The 23,450-nt window shown below is 41.5% G+C and overlaps 1 protein-coding gene across 1 annotated transcript in view; it reads right to left on the bottom strand.

The window, feature by feature from the left end:
• Positions 1-23,450, bottom strand: part of Mctp1 (multiple C2 and transmembrane domain containing 1) — an 865,685-nt gene that overhangs the window by 143,877 nt on the left and 698,358 nt on the right. Inside the window, exon 16 of the mRNA XM_032897068.1 lies at positions 2,656-2,775. Coding sequence (XP_032752959.1) covers positions 2,656-2,775 — 120 coding nt within the window. The remainder of the gene's footprint in view (positions 1-2,655; positions 2,776-23,450) is intronic.

Raw genomic sequence — 23,450 nt, forward strand, 5'->3', positions numbered from 1 at the left:
GCTGAAAGCTTTAGCAAGGTTTTAGATAGCAAAAGGACTCAGGGTGAAATATAATTCTTCCAAACCATATGGAAGAGTGAGTCACAGCATGGCAAGGCCTACAAGCCCTTGTCCTTCACACCACACACACACACACACACACACACACACACACACACACACACAATCTGTAACCAGCAAAATATAATCCAGGTCTTCTTTCAAGAAGAGAAAGCAGTCAAAATCACAGCTGGGTATGCCAGAAAACAGATAATTAGACAAATTGGATTTAAGAGTTACATAAGGCCTCAACTGAGCCAGTGAATGAGAAGCTGAAAGAAATTATGTGATTGCTCACTCAGTCCCTGGGAAGAATAGAACATGTGGATATTTGTGTACTGGGCAAATAAAAGGCAATTACTGGTGTTATAGCGTGTAGCTGACATCTCAAATGGGTTAAGCTACAGAATGTCTGACAGTGGGTTGTACTGGGGAATAAGATGTTGTCCAGGCCTAAAAGAGAGAAATAAATGTGCTTGAAAGGAAGATCTTAAAAGATCCCTTTTAGAGTTGTATTTTGTAAAAGATAAAGGACAGTTTAAATTATCTATTATATAATTGTTCTACAGGCTTATAAAAGTTTTAAATAATCTTAAGTACGAAGGCAAATTATATATTAAAATTTTCCCTCTAGAAGTAGACTTTTCCACACAAGACAAGTATGTTCTAGAAAAAATAATGGAGCTTACAGTTTAAGATTTTTTTTCACAAAGAATTCTCAAATCAATGACTAATTCTTTAAGATAATTGCAGCTCCTCCCACAGGACATAGAAAATAAAACTATATTACTACTTATCTTATTTGCAAATAATCTTGTTTGCAAATATGCCTCAAGACAGTTGAATGAAAAGTAGATTCTCTTTTAACAATCTCCTGAGATAAATAGGACAAACAATTTGGATTAGTTGACAAAAATATCTACTAGTACCCAAGACAGTAATCCTTATAGCATTTGGGGGCCTGTCTCTTAGTGTGCGATTTAAATATATAGCCTTAACAATAAAAATTATTTCTTGTCTATTGATATTGCTTAACCATTAGGACCTCTATCAGCAATCGTGTACTTGGTTTGATAGAGTTTACAAAAGAAAAAGTTTTAGGGGCTAAGAACATTTGCTATGTGTGCTGGGGATTGATTGTGAATCCCCAGCGCCTACAAAATCAGGGTTTGGCTACATGGCACCCCAGGATTGGGGTATGGAGATGGCAAATACGAAGAGCTCTCTTTTTTTTTCCAGAAAGGCTAGCTGAAATGATCACAGATTATGCTCAAGGCAATAAACCTAGAGCAATAGAGCAAGAGATCTGGCTTACTACTCTGGCCTCCAGATACACAGGCACAGGATATGAATCTGCACAGTCAACAAGTATGCAACATACAGAGACTTGGAACACTTCTAATCTGTGGAGCATGTGCTAAAACAGTTGCAAAATGAAGATTAGCAAAGAGTTTGTTTCTTCAAACTTATTCTAATCTAGTAAGAGAGACAGCGATATATTAGGAAAGTAAACACTGTATCATGTATTTGGTGACTGTATCTAAGTATTTACATTTATCCTAATGATAAAAAAAATACTTTGAAGGAACTTTTTTTTTTTTGGCACAGGTAAGTTGGTGATTTCATTTGATATCCATTATTGCAATGAAGTCTTGTATGATACTATAGCATTCTGAATTGATGATCAAATAACTCCGTTATTTGTTATAAACAAAGTCATTGGAAAAATATTCCTAATTGTGAAACCCTTTCTAAAAATTACTTTAAAAATCCTGATTATAAATCAAGTGGAGTCAAATGGCATATAGCTAAAATGCAGATTTTCAACCACTTTTAAATTCTTTCAACTGCTGCCCATCAGGTTCCACAAATACAAACACTGAGCTTCAAGAAGATGCTTCATCCTTCAATTATATGTGGAATAAACTTGGATAAATTTGCTAGGACTGCAGTGACTGAAACAACCCAAGAGGAACAAATTTGGCCAAGGGGCAAAGCACAAGGCTCTTGTTAGGCTACTGCTTCTTGTGTCACACATTCTAACAACTTTCAAAAATGTCCCAGGGGGCAGTGAGCTTAGAGATCTTGGGATTAAATGAGAAGTCTTTATCCTTAACTCAGTATCATAATATACCTGACTCAAAAATTGGCAGGTTTTTAGTGGAGAGTCACTGAAATAAGGTATTTAATATTCTTTCCAGACTAAGAACCATCAACTTTCCCTTCCAATGAAGTTTACACAGAGAACTGTCTTAAGTAGAGAACATTATTGGTCTTATAACTAACAAGCCTGTGACATTATCTCCTAATTTCTTAAGGCATAAAATGAGTAGGAGGATGGAAGAAATAAAGGTTTGGAGTAATAGTGTTAATAACTTTACATCTCAGCTCAGTTCATATGCTTTCTATCCTAGTTTCTACCATATTCATCATTCCAGAAACAGGTGGATACTATACACTATGTTAAGAGCAAAGAGTTGTTAGGTTTGATCTTATAAAACCTTCCTCCTAAGTTGAATATTTACAGGCAAGTTTCTGGTTTATAAGACTATATTCAATATCATTCATCAGAGAGAGTGGGAAGAAGAAAAACACAGGAAGAATGTAGAGACTTACTGTGTCCCGTTGCCTGTTATCTTTCCCAGATATTATTAGGAAGTAGTTCCATGTCAGTAGTAACAACAGCAGCAGGGGTATCATGTACAGCTCAAAGTTCCAGACAACAAGGAGAAAGAGCTGGATGGGGAGAAAAGGGAGAGAAAGCAAGAGTCAGCTCTGAATTTCCTTGGGTAGATTATCAACCACACTCATCTCACACAGACCAAATGCTTTAGAACAGGAAAATGAAGCCCTATGGACTTATTAAGCATTTTGCTAAAAAGCACATCTGACCCCCTGGAAAGTCACTGGCAAGATTTTTGCTTTGTGGTGGTCTTCTAGTCACTTGCCATGAGGGGCTGATTGAAGGTCAACCCCAACAGGCTGGAAAATAAACTGCTTGACTTTGCATTGAACTCCATTCTCATGCCTCATTTGGGGGTCTTCTGGTAGTTAAGACTCACTTTGAGCCTTACATTTGGTGCACTGGTCGAGAAGCAAGATCCTTCTGTGAGGTTGCAAGGAACAGTGGTGAGAGGAACAGCTTGAGCTTGATGTGAAATACTGCGGTTGTCTGTATCTGTGCTGTCTATATCCATGCTGTTTGTCTTGCTTTGGTTTGCTCTTGAGCATCTCTAAAGCTTAGAGAGCCTCTGGTCTGGTCTGGTCTGGTCTGGAAGGAGTCAGGAGGACTCTGCTCCTTTTGGAATGTGTTGGACTTGATACCAGCATAAGCTGGCTGGTCACCTGATTACCTGGTTTCTGTGCCCCTGAGAGAGGCAAGCTGTCTGTGTGTTGATTGTCTTTCTTTTTGTTTTGGGGCTTCATTATCGGCAGGAGCCGATCAAGTGAGTCTTGCTCTGTACCTGTGGCAGAGGTAAAACTGTCTCTCTGTGTTTGGACTTGGACTTCAACTGATGCTACTTTTGGACATAGGACAAACTGAATCTACCCTGTTAAACATCTTAGTTAACCACTTGAGGGAAGTTAGGAAAAGAGGAAAGAACTTGTCAGTAGTAGTAAAGAAGGGCAGGCTAGTTACTCTCTGCTCCTCCCAATGGCCCACCTTCAGAGTAGGGTGACCCCACATAGGCACCCTTGATTTGCAGGTGATCAAAGGCATAGAGGAAAGAGTGTTTAGGCCAGGATCCCTCAGTTACTCAGACCAAGTGCCCTATATAGTTACCTGGAAGGATCTAGTGGAGACCCTCTACCCCCTTGGATAAACATTTTTTTGTCTCCAGGACTCTTGAAAGTACTGGCCATGAAGGAAAAGAACCCTGGAGAGACCAACGAGTTTGTACAGAACATCCTCCAGGACCTTTCCACAGCAGATCTGCTGCTGATGGATCTTCCACCCCCTTAATCCCCTGCCATGGCCCCAGTTCCCACCACCCCTCCTCAGAGATCTCCTTTGAGCTCTCACCCAGTATCTCTTTACGACACCCTTCCTCTGGTTCCAGCAACGGGGTAGCATGGGGAGGGACCCTCGGAACTGGGACCAGCCATGGGGACCCGGAGCAAGAGGGCCACTTCACCTAATACAACAGTGGCCCTACCGCTTCGAGCCTATGGGCCCGTAGATGAAGATGACAATCAGGCCATGCAACGTTGGCTCTTTTCTTCAGACAACTTATACAACTGTAAGGCCCAACACCCCTTTTCAGATAACCCCAAGGGGGCTGATTAATCTCAGACTGTTTTATTTACTCATCAGCCCACCTGGGATGATATCCAACCATTCATGAGAGTGCTCTTCATGACCAGACAGTGAGAGGATAATGCAGGAAGCCAGGCTGTCATCGATAGTGGATTTCTCCTGACTAGACCTGACTGGGACTTTAATATAGCAGGAGGTAAGGAGCATTTGAAGATCTACGATCAGAATCCATTGGCAGGTATCAAAGGGGTTGCAGGATGAATCACCAATTTGACCAAGGTATGTGAGGTTAAGCAGGGACCAGACGAGTCACTCTTAGCCTTTCTAGAGTGGTTCATGGAGGCATTTTGCCAATATACACACTATGACCACAGCAGCAAGGAGCACAAAGCTACTGTGACTATGGCTTTTATAGACTAGACTAGTAGACATATCAGGAAAAAGCTTCAGAAGCTAGAGGGACTAAAGGATAAGTTGTTGAGGGATTTAGTGAAGGTTGCTGAGAAAGTCTACCATAACAGGGAGACAGAGGAGAAGGAACAGAGAAAAAGAAAGGAAGAAGATAAAAGGGAGATACAAAAAGAAAGGTGACAGGAAAGGAATTTACTGTAGAATCTTGGCTACAGTAGTTAGGAAAAGCAGAGAAGAGAGACTCCAAATAAAGAGAGTCAGAAAACCACTAAAAAGGACCAGTGCACATATTGCAAGGAGAGGGGCCAGAGGGCCCAAGAGTGCCCTAACAAACCAACTGGGGGCAGGAAATCCTGGGTCTTGGGAAAAGCACTCCCAAATGGCAAAGGTTAGCTCTGGGGGATGAAAGCGACTAGGGAGGACATGGTTCAGACCCCCTCTCCAAGCCCAGGGTAGGTAACCTTAAAAGTGGAAGGGAAACCCACCAAATTCTTGGATGAATACTGGGGCCCAACACTAAGTCTTCCAAGCCGATGAGCCAGTCTCCAGCAAGAAAAAATTCCGTGGGTCCTAGAGGGTACTGGGACCAATATTCATGGACTACACGAAGAATTATAGACCTGGGCGTTGGCCAGGTATCCCACTTATTCATGGTCATCCCTGACTGACCCTATCCCTTGCTCAGGAGAGATTTGCTCTTCAAAATGGGGGCTCAGATCTACTTCCTTGCCAAAGGCCCTCAATTGAAGGGGGCTGCTGAAGAACCTGTCCAGGTCCTTACTATTACACTGGAAGACATACAAAATTTTTGAGACCAATACCCAAAAGACAGAGGATATTGTTTGATGGCTGGAAAAGTTTCCTCTTGCTTGGGCTGAAATGCCTGGTTGAGGCCATGTGTATGCATATCTGCAGGCTATGTTGGTGGAGCTTAAGACCCAGGCTAATCCTGTCTCATTGCGCCAGTACCTGATATTGGGGGAGGCACAAGAAGGAATTAAACCACACATTTCCTGGGTTCTCCAGCTTGGAGTATTGCTTAGTGCCATTCTGACAGGAATACACTGCTCCTGCCAGTTAAGAAGCCGAGCACTAACAATTATCACCCAGTCTAGGACTTAGGAGAGATAAACCATGTTGAGTGGCTGACTTCCACCTTATGTGCCTAACCCCTACACTCTGAGTTCTTTGCCACCTTCCAGAATTTGGTATACCATTTTAGACTCGAAAGGTGCTTTCTTCTGCCTGACCTTGGCACCCCAAAATCAAAAATGCTTTGCCTTTGAATGGGAAGACCCAGTGGATGGGACCCCTGGTCAGCAGACATGGGGTAGATTCTTCAGTGGTTGGGCTCAACCTGGCCACCTTGTAGCCCGATCCTGACCCGGAACCACCACAGCACAAGTGTCAAATACTGGCAGAAGCCCATGGGTGGAGGAAAGACCTCTCTGATTGGGCCCTGCTGAGAGCTGAAGCTACCTTGTCTACAGACAGGAGCAGTTTTCTACATGAAGGTCAGAGATGAGTGGGTGCTGCCATGGTGGACAACACAAATGTCATCTGGGATGGCTGAACCTCTACGCCCCCGCCCCCAGCACATCAGCACAGATGCCTTTGCCACATCCCACGTTCATGGGGTTATATACCAAGAAAAAAGCCCCAGAAAATCATGGATCTCTTGGATGCCCTATTGAAGCCAGCAACTGTGAGTATTAATCATTGCCCAGGACATCAGAGGGGAAGAGACTTGGTGGCACGGGGCAATAATCAGGCAGATTGGGTGGCTCGAAAAGTGGCTGTGCAGGAGACTATCACAGTTATGGGCCTGCAAGAGACACTCACTGGGAACTGGGATTAGACTAAGGGATGGCCTTACTTAGAATATACAACAGAAGAAAAGGCCCAAATTGCTTAGAAGAGGAAGGACAATGGCACGCTTGAGGGGAAAGCTATACTCCCCAGAGAGCAAACAAAAGACTCACTTTGCCAAATGCACAAATGGACTCATTTAGGGGATAAGAAGCTCATCCAAGCAGCTAAGGTATATGTAATAGACCTTGTGTTTTTAGCCAGAGATACAGTAGAAGAGTGTAAGGTATGTCAGCAAGTAAATGCTTATGCAGCTAAGAGCAAACAGGGCAAGAGACCCAGAAGAGAGTGGCCTAGGATTTATTGTGAAGTTGATTCTACAGAAGTTAAGCCAGGAAAATATGGTTACAAATATCTTCTTGTGTTTGTAGACACTTTCTCTGGATGGGTTTCCCCACCAAGCAGGAAACAGCTACCATGGTAGCCAAGAAGATATTAGAACAAACCTTCTTGAGGTTTGGGGTGCCCAAGGTAATTGGATCAGAAAACAGTATTGCTTTTGTTTCTATGGTAAGTCAGTGATTGGCAAAGATATTGGGAACTCATTGGAAGCTCCATTGTGCATACTTCCTCCAGAGCTCAGGGAAGGTAGAGAGAATGAACAGAACCCTAAAATAGACATTAATTAAATTGACCTTGGAGACTGGTGCTGGCTGCGTGGCGCTCCTTTCTCTGGCCCTGTTCTGAGACCGGAACACCCATTACCACTTTAACCTGACCACTTTTGAGATTACGTTTGGTACCCCAACTCCCTTGGTGTCCACTGGGACCTCCCTAGAGGTATCCCAACTCACTGATAGGAGCTTCTTCTTGAGGCTCCAAGCCTTTCAGTCAATACAACATGAGATTTGGCTCAAGCCGTCTGCCTTATATGCTCTAGAAATGCCAGAGACCCCTCACCATTTCCAGACTGGTGACTGGGTCTACATCTAGAGGCATTGGGCACAGTCTCTGGAACCCCAGTGGAAAGGACCCTTCCTGGTACTGTTAACCATTCCTACAGTACTTAAGGTGGACAGTATTGTAGCCCTGGTGCATGCATCCCATGTAAAACTTGCAGATGCCTCACTCCCTGGGGATTCCTGTTGCCCCCATGTGCTGGTCTGTCAAACCTGGACTGTGGTTTCTACTGGAACTGGAGATGACGTCGCCTCCTTGACTGCCTCCAAAGTCTGCCTGACTGACATCTGGTGGGCTGACCACACTTTTGACCTGTGTCAGCTGGCAGAAGGACTTGACTCTTGGAACATCCCCAGCCATGATGTGAGTGCTGGTGGAAGCAAACTGCCCATATGGGAGAAAGAAGGCTTGGAGCGGTTGGGGGTGGGTGGGATAGGATGTACATTCCCTGCACAGAGGTATCCTCTGTGGGAGACCCCCTCTTACATTTGCCCTGGAGATGTAAGAAACTGGGCAGAATTCACCAATGTGGGGTTTACACCAGTTTTAGTACCGCCTGAGGATGCGAGACCACAGGAAACACCTACTAGAAACCCTCCTCCTCTTGAAACCTGATCATGGTAAAAAAAATTTACACTACTGAGGGGCCCGACCAGGAGAACTGAACATATTGAGATCCCTTCTGTGCAAATGCTAACTATAACCCAATAATCAGATTCACTCAGAAAGGCAAAGAACCAACAAGATGGCTAAAGAGAAAAATGGGGACTCGGGTTGTACAAATTGTAATATGATGGCCAAGATGAGAGAAGGGCTAGACAAACAGAAGAGAAAGAACTGTCAGGGCTGGTTCAAAGCTCGGTTTGACTTGTCCCCTTGGCTAATCACCCTCATCCACCTTGTTAATACTCCTAATTGTTCTGCTATTGTTGACCTTTAGACCCTGAATATTGAACAAGTTTATAGCCTTCATAAAAGAGAAAATAGGTTCAGTACAGCTGTTGGTCCTGTGCCAACAATATGAGACCCTGAGGAAAGGACCTAAATATATGAGTTAGTCACCAGAGACCCCTGAGTGTAGCTTGAAGATTGGAGCTTGTACAAGAAAAAGGGGGAATGAAGGACCCTCATTATTACAGAAGTGTAAGAGCTATTAAGAGGCTTGGCCTGATAGAAAGTGGGCAGATTGTGGAGTTCCTGTGAAGGACCCTAAAGGCTTTCACCAGCTTTACAGCCACCACCTCAGGTCAAGATTAGGCCAAGCATTAGCTTCCCAATGCTAATCAAGGCTAGGCGAAGTTCTATGCTCCACCCACAGTTCTTGGGAGGAGCAGAGACACTCTTGAAAAACTGCGGAATGTACTCACTGATAGTCACCTGATCCTCTGTTCCCAGAAAGAGTTTGAATGCATGTCATAAGCTTGCTAGACGATAAATTCAAAGGTCAATATGCTTAGCTGATAAGTTTAAACTGCAACCTTGCTGGTTAATCTGTACCCCTAAAAAGTATAGAAACTGCTTGCTATAGCTATTCATGGTCACCTTCTAGTCACTCACCATGAGGGACTGATTGAAGGTTGACCTCAATGTGCTAGAAAATAAACCTCTTGCATTTGCATCGTGAAAAAAAAAGATTTTTGCTTTGCTTAATTTCTGTGAAAGCAAACTTGATATTATTCTGTCAAAGGCAATTTTATTTTTCTTCCTCCATTGAAATTATTGCTAGATTAGACAAAATAAAGTTTTTTTCTTTCTTTTCTTTTTTTTCTTTCTTCTCTTTTTTTTGGAAGCTACACTGTGATACCACAATAGCTTGCTCTATCTGTCTTAATCACAAAGAATGAATTGCTATTTTAATATCAGGGATATTCTTTTCACAATTTTCACTTGAATAATACAACAGAACAAGCATAATGGGCAGATGAAAATACCATGCCTATACCACAGAACCCCAAAGATTTCACATTATGAAAAGGCTCTGCTTCCATCAAGTGTTAAAAGAAGTTGGCTTATCATTCTGTATTACACAGCAAGTCAAACATTTGCAAAGGAACATGAAGAGCAGTTTTGGCAAAGAAAAATTTAACATGCCTATTTGTATTAGTTTTTAACACCACCTATTTGAGAAAAACTATTTTTAATTGTAAGACAAATGTCAGAGAAAGAACTTGGGGGTGACAGACAGAGCCATTCTATGCACAGCTGCATTGTAAAACAACAGGATTTGAGACATAACTATAACTCAGCCACCTCCTCACCAGATTTAGATTGTTAACAGACCATCTAGACCCTTTGTGCCTATGGCTCTGGCTATCAGACTAAGGTCACCTTACATCAGGTTGGATGGAGAACAGGATTCCCACCTAACTATAATGCTATGTGTAATTTTTCTATAACTTCTGTGTCATGTTTTTAGTGTCTTTCTCCATAAAATGGGAACAATAAAGTATCACTTTAGAATTGTGAGAATGGTGTAATTAATATAGTGATTGGAATGTGGGCAAATACACATGCTTATCTTTACTGTGTCCAAGCAACTGATGCTCAGAAAATTAACTATTTTTGGCTGGAAATCAGAACATCATCTGCCTACTAAATGCAGGTGGGCAGTAGCATAAATGGGAATTTCAGTCAACTGGTCAGGGTAACACACACAGCTTGTATTTTATTGATCAAGAATTAGGGGAAGTCATATGACAATATTGTCAGGAACAGTGCTACCTGAGGCCTTCCTAATCAATATCTGTTCAGGTCCTATTGAAATGGCAGACAGTAATACCCACCTGTGAGCCACACAACTCAGGCTCCAGATGTTAAGAGGTGACTTTGCCTCTGTTTTCATATCTAAAAGAAGATCTATACATATAATCACCTCTAACATCCCTGTTCTAAGATCTAGATGACCTCAGTGACTGAGTAAAGGAAAACTGGCTTCCGGAAACAGAAGGTCCTTTGCACACATGAACTCACAGTGATTGCAACATCATGCCCAAAACCTGTATAAGCACAGGGTAGACCAAATCTCATCTAGGAATAGAGAGTGGGGCATGAGATCTCACCCCTGACTGTGGGCTATGGGCAATTGTTAGGAGCTGGGAGAGGGAGAGAGAGAGAGAGACAGCTTTCTCAAAGAGTGTAGCACTGGATGGGTCAGCCACACTCCAGTGGAAGAGCTCACATTGGGAAGCATCAATTAGTCTTGGAGGTTTTGGGCCTTTTTAGTATACGAAGTTTGGTGAGTAACTGGCAGATCTGGGATTGGAGGAGAGAAGGGAAATACAATCAAAATGCTGGAAGACATTCTTAGAAAGCTATCAAAAATTGTACAATATTTTGAGAATTGTGTATTTTACTACATCTCTGTTACTCATAGCTCAAATGGATACCAAGAAGCATAAATAAACACGAAGTAACTTGAGAAATGCATTTTGGTGATTGTTACATGGCAACAATAGATTTGAATTCTAGAATGAGAACCATTCCAAACACTTCAATGCATAAAACAGGAGATGGTTTTTATTTCTAACAGAAATGTAGAAAGATTTCTGGGAAAAAATCCAATCTTCCTATTGGATTTTTGAAATTTATAAATGTGTACAAAGATCATATGACTTATAATGGAGATTTAGGACTTTAAGAAAACAGATTTATTTTTATATGCATACATTGTACTGTGCATCAGGGATCCCATTACAGTTATGAGCAACATGTGTTTGCTGGGAATTGGACTCAGGGTCTCTTAACCCCTGAGCCACCTCTGTAGCTTCAGTGCTTAGGATTACTAAATGTACTTTTGTAAAGATAATTTTTCAGGAAATAAAAAAGATAAATTAGATAGGCAACAAGCACATATAAAGGGGAAATTACTTTTGATTGGAGCCAATATAAATTCTTCATACATTTATTTTCTTTTGTTTGATGTTTTATATTTGGAGCTTAAAAGATGAAGTGGGGCAAAGTAAGTGTTCAATGCCTAAACATTTACTCCCAATTAGAGTAAACAGATCCAAGATCAGCCCCAAATTATTTAGCAATTTAATTACTTGCAATACTAAAAGTACTGTAGAACCACTTTGAGAAATTAGCTGTCTTGAGGAAAATACACCCACAGTTATAAACTGGCATGTTTATAACTCATACTGTTTTCAAAGGGCAATTGCTCCCTTAAGCTGGTTCTGCCCTTGTGATGGTTTATATAGGCTCGGCTCAGGGAGCGGTCCTGCGATCCTGTTGGAGTAGGTGTGTCATTGTGGATGTGGGCTTTAGGAAGTTAGTATTCTGCTAACAGCCTTCAGATGAAGATGTAGAACTCTCAGCTCCTTTTGTATCATGACTGCCTGGATGCTGCCATGTTCCCAACTTTATGATAATGAACTGAACCTCTGAACCTGTAAGCCAGCCCCAATTAACTGTTGTCCTTTATGAGACTTGCATTGGTCATGGTGTTTGTTCACAGCAATAAAACCCTAACTAAGAGAGCCCTTATGGCTGGGATTCAGATTATTCTGTTGCTAAATATGCTCTACTGGGATAATGTCAAACTGATGAGGAGACATTCTGTTTTGTGACATCTGATCATTGACAATACAGTGACTGTATTACGTCAAGCTTCTTTCAACACCATGGTAATCTTCCAAAATCACTAGTTGCATTAACTGTTTGTAATAAGATGTACTTTGTGCATATTTTTTATTTGTAAACATCTTTCTCTTCTCATATGCAAACAAACTCATCTTTCTTGAAATACAGCACACAAAATCAACATAACACTTTTTATGTACTTAAATGGTCTAATGTGTTCCATGTATATGGTCACAAAAGCAATGTTCATAGTAAAGCACAGAAAATAAAAAACAAGAAAGAAATTATATTCAATTGAGGGATGCTTACAATGGAAGAATTCTTCTTTCTTACTGTCTGTGTATTAGGATGCTACTCCTTGTGAAAATGAGCAAGCACCTCCATGTTTTAAAGAAAGCCTCTTTATTTTTTTTAGATGTTGTCTCTTTTTCTTTCTTTTATTGGATTTTTTAAATTTACATTTCAAATGTTATCTCCTTCCCCAGGTTACCATCCATAAAGCCCCTATACCATCTTCCCTCCCCCTACTTCAATGAACATGTTCCCTCGTACAACCACTCACCCCTTCCTGCCTCCCCACCCTGACATTCCCCTAGAGTGGAGGGTCTGGCCTTGGAAGGACAAAGAGCTTCTTTTGCCATTGGTGCCCAACAAGGCCATCCTCTGCTACATATGCAGCTGGAGCCACGGTGCTTTCCATGTGTGTACTCTTTGGGTGGTGGTTTAGTCCCTGGGAACTCTGGTTGGTTGGTATCATTGTTCTTATGGGGTTACAAACCCCTTCAGCTCCTTCAATCTTTTCTCTTAACCTCCAATATGGACTACATTCTCAGTTCAATGGTTGGCTGCTAGCATTTGACTCTGTATTTGTCATGCTCTAGCTGTCAGCACACAGCTATATCAGGCTCCTGTCAGCATGTACTTTTTGGCATCAGCAATATTGTCTGGGTTTGGTGGCTGTATGTATATGGGCTGGATCCCCAGGTGGGACAGGCTCTGAATGGCCGTTCCTTCAGTCTCTGCTCCAAACTTTGTCTCCATATTTCCTTTTATGTATATTTTTGTTCCCCCTTTTAAGAAGGACTGAAGCATCCCCACTCTGGTCATCCTTCTTCTTGAGCTTCATGTGGTCTGAGGATTGTATCTTGGGTAATCCCAGGTTTTGGGCTAATATCCACTTATCAGTGAGTGCATACCATGTGTGTTTTTTGTGATTGGATTACCTTACTCAGGGTGATATTTCCTAGTTCCATCCATTTGCCTATGAATTTCATGAAGTCATTGTTTTTGATAGCTGAGTAGTACTCCATTGTATAAATATACCATATTTTCTGTATCCATTCCTCTGTTGAGGGACATCTGGGTTCTTTCCAGATTCTGGCTATTATAAATAAGGTTGCATGAATATAGTGGAGCATGTTTACTTATTATATCTTGGAGCATATTTTGGGTATATGCCCATGAGTGATATAGCTGGATCCTCAGGTAGTACTATTTCCAATTTTTGGAGGAACTAGCAGATTGATTTCCAAAGTGGTTGTACCAGCTTCCAAGCAACCAACAATGGAAGAGTATTAACCTTTTTTCACATCATCACCAACATCTGTTGTCACCTGAGTTTTTTATATTAGCCATCCAGACTGTTGTGAGGTGTAACCTCAGAGTTATTCTAATTTGCATTTACCTGATGACTAAGGATGTTGAACATGTCTTTAGTTACTTCTCAGCCATTCTATATTCCTCAGAATACTTTGTTTAGCTCTGTACCCCATTTATAATTGACTCTCTGGAGTCTAACTTCCTCAGTTCTTTGTATATATGGGATATTAGCCCTCTATTAGATGTAGGATTGGTAAAGATCTTTTCCCAATCTATTGCTTGCCATTTTGTGCTAATGACAGTGTCCTTTGCCTTGCAGACGCTTTGCAGTTTTATGAGGTGCCATTTGTCAATTCTTGATCTTACAGCATAAGCCATTGGTGTTCTGTTCAGAAAATTTTCCCCAGTGCTCATGTGTTTGAGGCTTTTCCCCACTTTTACGTCTATTAGTTTATGTGTGGAGATCCTTGACATACTTGGACTTTAACTTTGTACAGGGTGATAAGAAAGGATCGATTTGCATTCTTGTACATACTGACCTCCAGTAGAACCAGCATCATTTGTTGAAAATGCTATTTTTCCACTGGATCAGTTTAGCTCCTTTGTCAAAGATCAAGTGACAGGAGATAGGTGTATGGGTTCATTTCTGAGTCTTCTATTCTATTCCATTGATCTACCTTCCTGTCTCTGTACCAATACCATACAGTTTTTATCACTATTGCTCTGTAATACAGCTTGAGGTCAGGGATTGTGATTCCCCTAGAAGTTCTTTTATTGTTGAGGATAGTTTTTGCTATTCTGGGTTTTTGTTATTCCAAATGAATTTTCAAATTGCTCTTTCTAACTTTATGAAGAATTGAGCTGAAATTATGACGGGGATTGCATTGACTCTGTAGTTTGCTTTTGCTAAGATGGCCATTTTTACAATATTAATTTAGCCAATCCATGATCACGGGACACACACCTCATGACGAAACACACCACAGTGACAAAGACAGATACTACCTCAGTGTAAAAGGCTGGAAAACAATTTCCAAGCAAATGGTCCCAAGAAACAAGTTGGATTCTAATATCTAATTCTCAGTTAAGTAAAATTGACTTGCAACCAAAATTTATCAAAAAGATAAGGACACTTCATACTCATCAAAGAAAAAAAATCTAAAAGATGAACTTTCAATTCTGAATACCTGTGCTTCAAATGCAAGAGCATTCACATTCACAAGAGAAACTTTACTAAAGCTCAAAGCACGCATTGCACCTTACACAATAATAGTGGGAGACTTCAAAACCCCCCTTTCATCAATGGACAGATCACAGAAACAGAAACTAAACAGATACACAGTAAAACTAACAGAAGTTATGAACGAAATGGATTTAACAGATATACTATAGAACATTTCATCTTAAAACCAAAGAATATTCATACAATTGTTAGCACCTCATGGTACCTTCTCCAAAATTGACCATATAATGGGTCACAAAATAGGCCTCAACAGATATAAGAAGATTGAAATAATCCCATGCCCTGTGTGAGTTCCAGTCCTGCCTTCCTTTAGTGATGAACAGCAATGTGAATGTGTAAGCTGAATAAACCCTTTCTTTTCCAACTTGCTTCTTGGTCATGATATTTGTGAAGGAATAGAAATCCTGACTAAGACAATATATGTGAATGTTTCTGAGTGTGTTTATGTGTGTTTATTTATGTGTACATGCATGTATGTATGTGTGAGCTTATGTGTGCATACATGCATGTGCACCTGTGTGAGTGTGTGTGTGTGTGTGTGTGTGTGTGTGTGTGTGTGAGAGAGAGAGAGAGAGAGAGAGAGAGAGAGAGAGAGAGAGAGAGAGAGAGAGAGAGAGAGAGAGAACATGAATATGTGGAGATTAGAGTACAACTTGGAGGAATTTGTTTTCTTAGAGCCTGAGGATTCTGAGGATGGATCTTGGGACATCAGGTTTGGCAGCAAGCTCTTTTACCTGATGAGCCATCTTACTAGTCTACAACTCCTAACAATTTTTAACAACTTACTGCTTCTCTTATAAAGAGACCTTGGTATTAACTAACAATTGTATGAATATTAACTTATGTCTGTAAGTTAACTGTATTATATTATACTATATTATATACTATACTATATTGCTATATATAGTATATGAGATACTATAATATATACACTGTATATAGTATAGTATATTATAACTATAATGCATTTTCATTTGTAAAATCAAGTATCATTTATCTAAACCATGGTTTCCAGATTATTACAATATCACCATCACAAAATACAGATCCCCAGTTTCTACTTGGGTCATATTTTAGAAGCATTCTAAATATTAATCATAAATATTCAGAATGGCTTTATTATTTTCAATTTACTTAAAGAAAAACAAAGTAATTTCTCCTAACAGGTACTCTGTATGATGTTATGTGGAATGAACTTCAGGAGAGATGCCATGAATTGTAGGTTGCAAAGATTATTTACACAAGAGGAATCTAAGGCTCAAGCCTTTGAGGTCTGACAAAAGGCACCTGCTCCTGTGTGGCAGAGCCAAGCTCTCTGACTCCCCATCCAGAACTTTCCCACAAAGCCCTACAGACTTCGGGGAAGAGCAAGACTGAGATTTTGAAGATGTCAGTCATTCAGTGTGGACTCTGTACAGTGTTTCTCCACCCTCCTTTGTTCTGGGATAACCACTTTTTGCATCAGCATGAAGACAGTGGCAGTTCTTAGGTGTTATGGAGAAGGTTTGGTAAGGCAAACAGGTCAAAAACTAATGGTGGAAACAAGGCTCATGAGCCACAGTCTATCCTCCCCTTCCTTCCCACTCTCCTACAGAACTGAATAATCAAAAGCTGGCTATTCACAATGTTTCTATTAAATAGGTTTTTGCCTGTCCAAAATATTTAGAGAGGGTTAGCACGCTGGCAGCAATGACAAGGACTGGAAACTGAATAAGCCAATTACATTTCAGAGACAAAAAAAAAGGCTCCCTTTTCCACATGAAGATTAAACAACAAACAAAAAACCCTCTTCTTTACAGAAACACCAGTTGAAGACAGGGCAAAGCAAACATCTCCTTATATTAAACAAGGCAAATTATATCAAGTCAAGTGAATGATTTAGAATATTAAGATTTTTACAGCAGCACCATTTCTACAGAGGGTCTGATATACCTGACTTTTATTTCTTCGAGCTTAGGAGTCCCAGACAGGACTGAGCCATTCATACCATGTTATCAATTGATGCCTGCATTGACATGCAGTGGAAGACGTGTGTTCCATGATCATTCAGTGACACACAAGACAGTACCCCTGGGGTAGCCCACTTCAAAAAAATCATTATAGCTACAATATTGAATATCCTATTCTTTTGCAAACTACAGTATATTTTAAAAAGAAATCTCATCCAAAATGATTAACACTTCCTACTGTTCAGGAAGAGAGCTCGCCCTTTCATACAAACAGCTGTGGATCATTAGCTTTCCCATGATGATGAGATGTCTTTGATGAGTATTTTTTCTTTCTAATTAAGAGATGAGATTCTCTATTTGACTGTCTCTTCAGAAAGAAGTAGGGGAAATCATTCTGCCTATATGGAATGGCTGTCTCCAACAAAACAATTATTTCAGGTCCTTTCTAGAAAATCCTTTCCCTCTAATTTCAATTCACTTTCCTTTCTAATGTAACATATATTGACACTAGGTTTTTACACTATCAGTCCACCTCCACCCGATTTCCATCTTCTAATGTTTCCCTCACTACTCAAAAGTACAGATGGGAAAAATGTAAAACTTGCAAAATGCCTATATGCTTATAAGAATTAACCCAGACAACTTTCTGTTTTAATGGACAACTTTTTGTATAATAATATTCCCTCATGTGAGAGGAACCTCAGAAAAGATAAATATTGGAAGGTGCTTTTTGAAGCAATGATCAAAAAACAAATAACTTCAATGTTCTTACACATATATTTAAGTTTATTTGTAAAACTGATGATAATGAACTTAAAACAAACAAAGAAAACCAAACTATTTCATTTCTACCAGCAAAACTGGACCTAAACATGAAAACTTACAGATTTCTAAAACACTTTGCTTTTTGCTTTGAAATAACTTTCGTCAGATTTGTTAAGGGGTAAAATTCCTGCTTTAGAAGGTTGATGACCTTCGGGTTTCTCCTGCACCGAGAGCTGAACCACTCCAATAACTCTCTGTACCCAAATCCCAAAGGGGAGAGAGCTGGACTCTCAGAAGTGTGGACAACCTGAGAGCTCAAGGGAGACCACCACTTCTGTTCACATTGCTGGGCCAAGAGGAACTCGCCTAGTGCCCTCTTGGCACAGGAAGCTAGGAGCAGTCAGGGGCAGGATTCTTCCAGTTTCTGCCTGCTATCACAACTGAAAGCCGCTCTCCAGGAGCTCTAAGACACATGAGAGCAGAGGTAAGACTAAGTCTTCTGCTCCTAGCAACACACCTGCATGCCTCATGACACACAAGCCCAGGAGCAGTCTGGGACAGGACCCGGTTTCTGCCTGCACCTAGAGCTGAACCAGTGCCAAATATCTTTGTACACAAATCCCATGCTGGAGAGAGCTATCAGAAGTGCAGACATTCCTGAGAGGTCAGGGGAGACCTCCATTTCTGCCCACATTCCTGGTGGAAGGGGAAACTGCCTGGTGCCCTTTGGGCGCAGGAAACTAGGTGCAGTCAGGGGCAGGACCCTTGAGGTTTTTGCCTGTGCCCACAGATGAGCTGGTCCCACAGCTCTCTGTACCCAGATCAGATTGTAAGAAAACAGGTCTGCAGGAGTGCTGACACATGGGCTTACAGAAGGGTCAAGCCACTGTCAGAATCAGCAAGACCAGCTAAAACCAGAGACAACCTGATGGGGAGTAGCAAGCACAGGAACCTAAGCAACAGACACCAAGACTACTTGGCATCATCAGAGCCCAGTTCTTCCACCAGAGCAAATAGTGGATATCCAACCACACTGGAAAAGAAAGATTTGGATTTAAAGATCAAATCTCAAAATGATGATAGAGGACATTAAGAAGTCAAAATACCACTGTTTGCAGATGATATGATAGTATATTTAAGTGATCCCAAAAGTTGCACCAGAGAACTACTAAACTTGATAAACACCTTCAGCAAAGTGACTGGGTATAAAATTAACTCAAATAAATCAGTAGCCTTCCTCTACTCTAAAGAGAAACAAGCCGAGAAAGAAATTAGGGAAACGACAACCTTCATAATAGTTCCAAATAAAATAAAGTACCTCGGTATGATTTTAACCAAGTAAGTGAAAGATCTGTATGATAAGAACTTCAAGCCTCTGAAGAGAGAAATTGAAGAAGACCTCAGAAGATGGAAAGATCTCCCATGCTCATGGATTGGGAAGATTAATATACTAAAAATGTCCATTTTACCAAAAGTGATCTACAGATTCAAAGCAATACCCATCAAAATACCAATCCAATTCTTCAGAGAGTTAGACAGAACAGTTTGCGAATTCATCTGGAATAACAAAAAACCCAGGATAGCTAAAACTATCCTCAACAATAAAAGGACTTCTGGGGGAATCACTACCCCTGAACTCAAGCAGTATTACAGAGCAATAGTGATTAAAAACTGCATTGTATTGGTACAGAGACAGACAGATAGACAAATGGAACAGAATTGAAGACCCAGAAATGAACCCACACACCTATGGTCACTTGATTTTTGACAAAGGAGCCAAAACCATCCAATGGAAAAAAGATAGCATTTTCAGCAAATGGTGCTGGTTCAACTGGAGGTCAGCATGTAGAAGAATGCAGATTGATCGATGCTTATCACCCTGTACAAAGCTTAAGTCCAAGTGGATCAAAGACCTCCACATCAAACCAGACACACTCAAACTAATAGAAGAAAAAGTAGGGAGCATCTCAAACACATGGGCACTGGAGAAAACTTCCTGAACAAAACAGCAATGGCTTATGCTCTAAGATCAAGAATTGACAAGTGGGATCTCATAAAACTGCAAAGCTTCTGTAAGGCAAAGGACACTGTTGTTGGGACAAAACGGCAACCAACTGATTGGGAAAAGATCTTTACCAATCCTTTGTATATCCAAAATATGCAAAGAACTCAAGAAGTTAGACCGAAGGGAGACAAATAATCCTATTAAAAATGGGGTTCAGAGCTAAACAAAGAATTCACAGCTGAGGAATGCCGAATGGCTGAGAAACACCTAAAGAAATGTTCAATATCTTTAGTCATAGGGGAAATGCAAATCAAAACAACCCTGAGATTTCACCTCACACCAGTGAGAATGGCTAAGATCAAAACCTCAGGTGACAGCAGATGCTGGCGAGGATGCGGAGAAAGAACACTCCTCCATTGTTGGTGGGATTGCAGACTGGTACAACCATTCTGGAAATCAGTCTGGAGGTTCCTCAGAAAATTGGACATTGAACTGCCTGAGGATCCAGCTATACCTCTCTTGGGCATATACCCAAAAGATGCCCCAACACATAAAAAAGACACGTGCTCCACTATGTTCATCGCAGCCTTATTTATAATAGCCAGAAGCTGGAAAGAACCCAGATGCCCTTCAACAGAGGAATGGATACAGAAAATGTGGTACATCTACACAATGGAATATTACTCAGCTATCAAAAACAATGACTTTATGAAATTCGTAGGCAAATGGTCAGAACTGGAAAATATCATCCTGAGTGAGCTAACCCAATCACAGAAAAACACACATAGTATGCACTCATTGATAAGTGGCTATTAGACCAAATGCTTGAATTACCCTAGATGCCTAGAACAAATGAAACTCAAGACGGATGATCAAAATGTGAATGCTTCACTCCTTCTTTAAAAGGGGAACAAGAATACCCTTGGCAGGGAATAGAGAGGCAACGATTAAAACAGACACAGAAGGAACACCCATTCAGAGCCTGCCCCACATGTGGCCCATGCATATACAGCCATCCAATTAGACAAGATGGATGAAACAAAGAAGTGCAGACTGACAGGAGCCGGATGTAGATCTCTCCTGAGAGACACAGCCAGAATACAGCAAATACAGAGGCGTATGCCAGCAACAAACCACTGAGTTGAAAATAGGACCCCTGTTGAAGGAATCAGAGAAAGAACTGGAAGAGCTTGAAGGGGCTGGAGACCCCATATGTACAACAATGCCAAGCAACCAGAGCTTCCAGGGACTAAGCCACTACCTAAAGACTATACATGGACTGACCCTGGACTCTGACCTCATAGGTAGCAATGAATATCCTAGTAAGAGCACCAGTGGAAGGGGAAGCCCTGGGTCCTGCTAAGACTGAACCCCCAGTGAACTAGATTGTTGGGGAGAGGGCGGCAAGGGGGGGAGGGTGGGGAGGGGTGGGGGATGTTTGCCCAGAAACCGGGAAAGGGAATGAACACTCGAAATGTATATAAGAAATACTCAAGGCTGCAGAGAGCCCGTGGGCAGCACCCCGCAAGCGAACTTGAGCCTCGGGACCACAGGTAAGACCAACTTGTCTGCTGCAAGAAAGTTGCCTGGTGAAATCGGGACACAGGGAGGCAGAATTCCTCTAGGACCTGGCACGTCCTGTGTTTACCGGAAGTCCCACACCCGTGGCTCCCGGCCTGCAGCAGCTCTCTGTTCCCAGACCCCGGGGGAGAAAGACCTCACCGCCTGGTCAGGTGGGCACTCCTGAGGCTGCAGAGCAGAAGAGACCACCAACACTGCCCACACCTGCCCACATCCCGGGCCCAAGAGGAAACTGTATAAGGCCTCTGGGCTCCCGTGGGGGAGGGCCCAGGAGCGGCAGGACCCCTGCCTGAGACACCGCCGGAACCTGAAGGAAACAGACCGGACAAACAGTTCTCTGCACCCAAATCCCGTGGGAGGGAGAGCTAAACCTTCAGAGAGGCAGAAAAGCCTGGGAAACCAGAAGAGACTGCTCTACGCACACACATTTTGGACGCCAGAGGAAAACACCAAAGGCCATCTGGAACCCTGGTGCACTGAAGCTCCTGGAAGGGGCGGCGCAGATCTTCCTGGTTGCTGCCGCCGCAGAGAGCCTGTGGGCAGCACCCCGGGAGCGAACTTGAGCCTCGGGACCACAGGTAAGACCAACTTGTCTGCTGCAAGTGACCTGCCTGGTGAACTCAAGACACAGGCCCACAGGAACAGCTGAAGACCTGTAGAGAGGAAAAACTACACGCACGAAAACAGAACACTCTGTCCCCATAACTGGCTGAAAGAAAACAGCAAAACAGGTCTACAGCACTCCTGACACACAGGCTTATAGGACACTCTAGCCACTGTCAGAAATAGCAGAACAAAGTAACACTAGAGATAATCTGATGGTGAGAGGCAAGCACAGGAACCCAAGCAAGAGAAACCAAGACTATATGGCATCATCTGAGCCCAATTCTCCCACCAAAACAAACATGGAATGTCCAAACACACCAGAAAAGCAAGATCTAGTTTCAAAATCATATTTGATCATGATGCTGGAGGACTTCAGGTAAGACGTGAAGAACTCCCTTAGAGAAACGCAGGAAAACATTAATAAACAAGTAGAAGCCTACAGAGAGGAATCGCAAAAATGCCTGAAAGAATTCCAGGAAAACATAAATAAACAAGTAGAAGCCCATAGAAAGGAGACACAAAAATCTCTGAAAGAATATCAGAAAATCATAAATAAACAAGTAGAAGCCCATAGAGAGGAGTCACAAAAATCCCTGAAAGAATTCCAGGAAAACACAATCAAACAGTTGAAGGAATTAAAAATGGAAATAGAAGCAATCAAGAAAGAACAAATGGAAACAACCCTGGATATAGAAAACCAAAAGAAGAGACAAGGAGCTGTAGATACAAGTTTCACCAACAGAATACAAGAGATGGAAGAGAGAATCTCAGGAGCAGAAGATTCCATAGAAATCATTGACTCAACTGTCAAAGATAATGTAAAGCGGAAAAAGCTACTGGTCCAAAACATACAGGAAATCCAGGACTCAATGAGAAGATCAAACCTAAGGATAATAGGTATAGAAGAGAGTGAAGACTCCCAGCTCAAAGGACCAGTACATATCTTCAACAAAATCATAGAAGAAAACTTCCCTAACCTAAAAAAAGAGATACCCATAGGCATACAAGAAGCCTACAGAACTCCAAATAGATTGGACCAGAAAAGAAACTCCTCCTATCACATAATAGTCAAAACACCAAATACACAAAATAAAGAAAGAATATTAAAAGCAGTAAGGGAAAAAGGTCAAGTAACACATAAAGGCAGACCTATCAGAATCACACCAGATTTTTCGCCAGAGACTATGAAAGCCAGAAGATCCTGGACTGATGTCATACAGACCCTAAGGGAACACAAATGCCATCCCAGGTTACAGTATCCAGCAAAACTCTCAATTAACATAGATGTAGAAAACAAGATATTCCATGACAAAACCAAATTTACACAATATCTTTCTACAAATCCAGCACTACAAAGGATAATAAATGGTAAAGCCCAACATAAGGAGGCAAGCTATACCCAAGAAGAGGCAAGAAACTAATCGTCTTGGCAACAAAACAAAGAGAAGAAAAGCACACAAACACAACCTCACATCCAAATATGAATATAACAGGAAGCAATAATCACTATTCCTTAGTATCTCTCAACATCAATGGCCTCAACTCCCCAATAAAAAGACATAGATTAACAAACTGGATACGCAACGAGGACCCTGCATTCTGCTGCCTACAGGAAACACACCTCAGAGACAAAGACAGACACTA

This window comes from Rattus rattus, chromosome 3 (assembly GCF_011064425.1).
Source record: "Rattus rattus isolate New Zealand chromosome 3, Rrattus_CSIRO_v1, whole genome shotgun sequence".
Taxonomy (NCBI): Eukaryota; Metazoa; Chordata; class Mammalia; order Rodentia; family Muridae; genus Rattus; species Rattus rattus.